Source organism: Bison bison, unplaced genomic scaffold, assembly GCF_000754665.1.
Source record: "Bison bison bison isolate TAMUID 2011002044 unplaced genomic scaffold, Bison_UMD1.0 scf7180017864379, whole genome shotgun sequence".
Lineage (NCBI taxonomy): Eukaryota > Metazoa > Chordata > Mammalia > Artiodactyla > Bovidae > Bison > Bison bison.
In genome coordinates this window covers 3,390,950-3,394,849 of record NW_011494951.1, presented here as the reverse complement: position 1 = coordinate 3,394,849, position 3,900 = coordinate 3,390,950, and the positions used below count along the sequence as shown (strand labels likewise).

Below are 3,900 nucleotides of genomic sequence, written 5' to 3'. Positions count from 1 at the left end.
AACTACATCCTGTCCCCTGCCTTCCGCTACCAGGTACCCACCCCACCCTCCACGGGCTCCTGCCCACTCCGCCAGGGGCCTCCGACCTCCCTTTCTTCTCTCCTCTCCCCGCTCACTCCCGCCCCTCCTCATCCCCCTACAGCCAGACCCCTGGAAAGGGAGCGCGACCAAGGGCGCCGGCATCACCAGGAAGAAGACCTTTAAGGAAGTGGCCAAGTAGGTGCCTCCCCCCGCCGGGTGGGGGGCTGCCCTTCCCCCACACCCCAGGGGACCGCCCCACCCCCATCAGTGGTCTGGGCACACCACCCCTGCAAACCCACCAAGACCCTGCTCTTATGGGGAGGCCCTTGGCTCTGTGCGCCTGGGACCCCCTTCATCCCCTCCTCGCCCACAGCGCGGTGAAGATCTCTGCCTCACTCATGGGCACCCTGATGGCCAAGCGAGTGAAAGCAACCATCCTGTACGCCTCTGAGACCGGCCGGGCCCAGAGCTACGCTCAGCAGCTGGGGAGGCTCTTCCGGAAGGCCTTCGATCCCCGGGTAGGGCTGAGCCCAGCAGGCAAGGGTCTGAAAAGAAGTGGTGGTGGTGGTGGGGTGTCCTGGCCCTATCCTCATTCACACGCTGGAGGACAGGAGAGGGTCACAGTCAGGGCCCACAAAGAGTCCGGGACCCTCAGGGACTCAGGGATCAGGTGAGGGCCTGAGCCTCGCCCTGCAAAGAGGACTAGAGTGAAACAGACCGGGGCAGTGGGCCTGGGTCCCCAGGACTCCATCTTCTCCCTGCCTGCAGGTCCTGTGCATGGATGAGTATGACGTGGTGTCCCTGGAGCACGAGGCGCTGGTGCTGGTGGTGACCAGCACCTTTGGGAATGGCGATCCCCCGGAGAATGGAGAGGTGAGGCCTGCCAGGGAAGGGGGCACCTGGCAATAAGGGAGACTCAAAACTGAGCGAGGCTGGGCAGCACCCTGAGTCCGAGTCCCTTCCACTATCAGAGCAAGCGTTTCACACTTGGGAGGCACTTCCTGACTGGTCAGGCATTGACAGATGGGAAAGGCGGCAGCTAAAGTGAGATCTCAGCTTTTTGTCTTTTCTTCCTTTCTTAACAAAAGAAAAGACCACTGCTCGGATGCTAACAGAAATTAGGTAACCTCACTTTCTGAGCGGATCTTGAAAGAAATCAACTGGAGTAGAGTCCCACGGGCCAGATGACTGACTGTTAGCCCTCGCCTTCCCTGCTTCCCGGTCGCGGCAGCCCCCAGCTGCATTCCTTTCTGGAGCTCTTGTCTGCTTCTGCTTTTAGACGTCTTCCCACTTACACCTCAAGTCCCCTAGAGCAGGACGCCCAGAGGGCTTCTCCCCCACCACGCTGCCCCTTCGGTCCTGCGTCCGACCTCGCTTCTAAAGGAAAACACACTCACCAGCTGTTTCTAGAGTGAGAGTCATGTTTGCATCCGTGGGACCCACGATCCTATTGAGACAGAGAACATTACCAGCACTTAGAAAGGCCCCTAGTCAACTCCTCGAGTCAATCCACTTCCCAGTCTCCCCACCAAAGGCGACCCCCGTCCTGATTCCTGTCGCCTGCGTTAGAAGGTCACGGAAAGGGGGCACGTGGTGTCTAGCTTCTTTCACCCACCCCACTTTGGAGGCTTATCTCGCTGCTGGACGATTCAGTGGTTCATTCCTGTCCACCTCGGGGGCGTGAACAGTTTATTTCTCTGCTCCCCTGCTGACAGACACCTGGGCTGTTTTCCAGCGCTTGGTATTGTGGATAAAGCTATTATGAACAGTTTTGTACGAGGCTTTTGTGGCCTTATGTTTTCATTTATCTTGGATAAATACGTAGGAGTGAAACTGTTGGGTCACTGGGTAGACCTATGTCTAACTTTGAAACTGCCCAATGGCCAAACCAATTTGAACTGCACCCTTAAATTCCGTGCATTTCAACATATGTACATTTTTACCTCAAATTCTTTTTTTAATGGAGGAAACCTAGGAATCTGCCCCATAGAAAATGGCATATATTTACTAACGACATGAACAAGAATATTAATAGCAGCCTCCTCATGGTATCCCCGCACTGGAAACAATTCAAATGACTCTCAGTCATAAATGGGAAAAATACATCGTGGTCTATTCAAACACAACGCAGCAACGAGGGTGAACAAATTACAACCACACACAACGAAACAGATGATCTCAGACATCACGTACGAGTGGGAAAGAAGCCAGACACGAAGAATCAGACCATCAGACTCACTTTGTACCAAGTTTAGAAACATGGAGGACACATCTCTGGTGTTTTAATCAGGAGAGCGGGTGGTGACCCCAGGGCAGGAGGTGGGGACCTGGTGACTTCTAGGACGCTGGTGACGTTTCTTGATGGGATGCTGACTACACAGGTAGGTTCAGTTTGTGAAAAGCTATAAAGCTGGGCGTTTTATAACATGGGTGCTTTTCTGTGGGTACATTATACTTCAAGATAATGTTCAGAAAATAAAATTAAAGTAGCGCATGTTAATTGTGGAGAACTTGTAGACCCACCACCTAAATGCATCTGCAGCGAATCCCGGGATGTTATGGCCTTGCTGTGGTTTGTTTTTTCCTGTGCAAAGGTTGGCATGTGTAGTTCTAAGCTGTTTCCATGGCAGCACGTGATAACGGCTTAGCTTTCTAGAAGGTGTTAGCGCCGCTAGTGTTCAGGACAACACAGGGAGACTGAGAGCTGTTTTCCACCTATCCAATTGGCTGAAACATTACGGAGTGGTCACCTCCAGCGTGGACAGGATCCTGGAGGACAATCTGATGACCCATTGAGTTTTCAAATCCTGGCTCAGAAAGTCCACGTCCAAGGACTACCCTCCTGAAATATGCAGAGAAGGAAGCAGGCACACATGAGTGTTTGAGCATTGTTCGTAGACCATCCAAATGTCCCTGTCAGAGGGAGATCTCATACGTAATGGTACCTACAAATGATGGGGTGCTGGGTCGTCATTTAAAAGACTGAGGTCAGTGTTGGTGTGTGGACATGAAGGACACCCATGATAGGTTATTGGCAAAAAGCAGGTAAGCATAATATGGTCCCATTTTCACTCAAAAGGAAAACTAGGGACTTCCCTGGCAGTCCAGTGGTTAGGACACGGTGCCTTCACCTTGGGGGACCCTAGGTTCAACCCCTGGTTGAGGAATTAAGATCCCACAAACTGCATGGCATGGCCAAATAAATAAATAAACTTTAAATACAGACATATATTAAGCACAATGAAAAAGGGGCTAGAAAGTGTAACAGCTGTCCGTGGTACACCTGCTCTGATGGATGAGACTGGAGGGAAGAGAAGGGTAGGGTTTCTGTTTTATTACTTGACACACTTCTGTAATGTTTTCCAAAAGCCCATACCTCTTTTTGTTTTTGTTCAAAATAAGTTAAAAATTAAAATCATAACTAATGGTAACAGGGACTGCTCCAGTGCAGTATGAGCGTCTGTACAGTCTGAAATAAAACAAAACTAATCACGATGCTAACACTTGCCCTCACCAGAGTTTTGCAGCTGCCCTGATGGAGATGTCGGGGCCCTACAACAGCTCCCCACGGCCGGAACAGCACAAGTGAGCGGGGGCGGGGGTTGGGGTGGGGCGGAAAGGAGGAGGAGTGAGGGAAGGAGGAGGAAGGGAGGCATTTGGAGACACAAAAGGAAAGAGGGCTCTGGGCTGCAAGTCAGCCTCCCAACAAGCTGGAGGAAGCTGAGCGCAGGCCTGAGCCCCCCACCTCGCCGCAGCCTCAGGACACCCTCTTGCTTGTGACGCACCCACTTTCAGTCCTGGGACTCTGAGGGGCCCGTCTCCTGCAGAGAGAGGAGGGGAGGCGGGGCCTAGGACTCAGGGACCCTTGGACGTGGACCC

At 52.6% G+C, this 3,900-nt stretch overlaps 1 protein-coding gene across 1 annotated transcript in view; it reads left to right on the top strand.

Moving 5' to 3' along the window:
• NOS3 (nitric oxide synthase 3 (endothelial cell)) overlaps positions 1-3,900 on the top strand; it is a 19,457-nt gene that overhangs the window by 6,924 nt on the left and 8,633 nt on the right. Inside the window, exons 13-17 of the mRNA XM_010857365.1 lie at positions 1-33; positions 143-216; positions 395-539; positions 790-894; positions 3,539-3,606. Of these exons, the coding sequence (XP_010855667.1) occupies positions 1-33; positions 143-216; positions 395-539; positions 790-894; positions 3,539-3,606 (425 nt within the window). The remainder of the gene's footprint in view (positions 34-142; positions 217-394; positions 540-789; positions 895-3,538; positions 3,607-3,900) is intronic.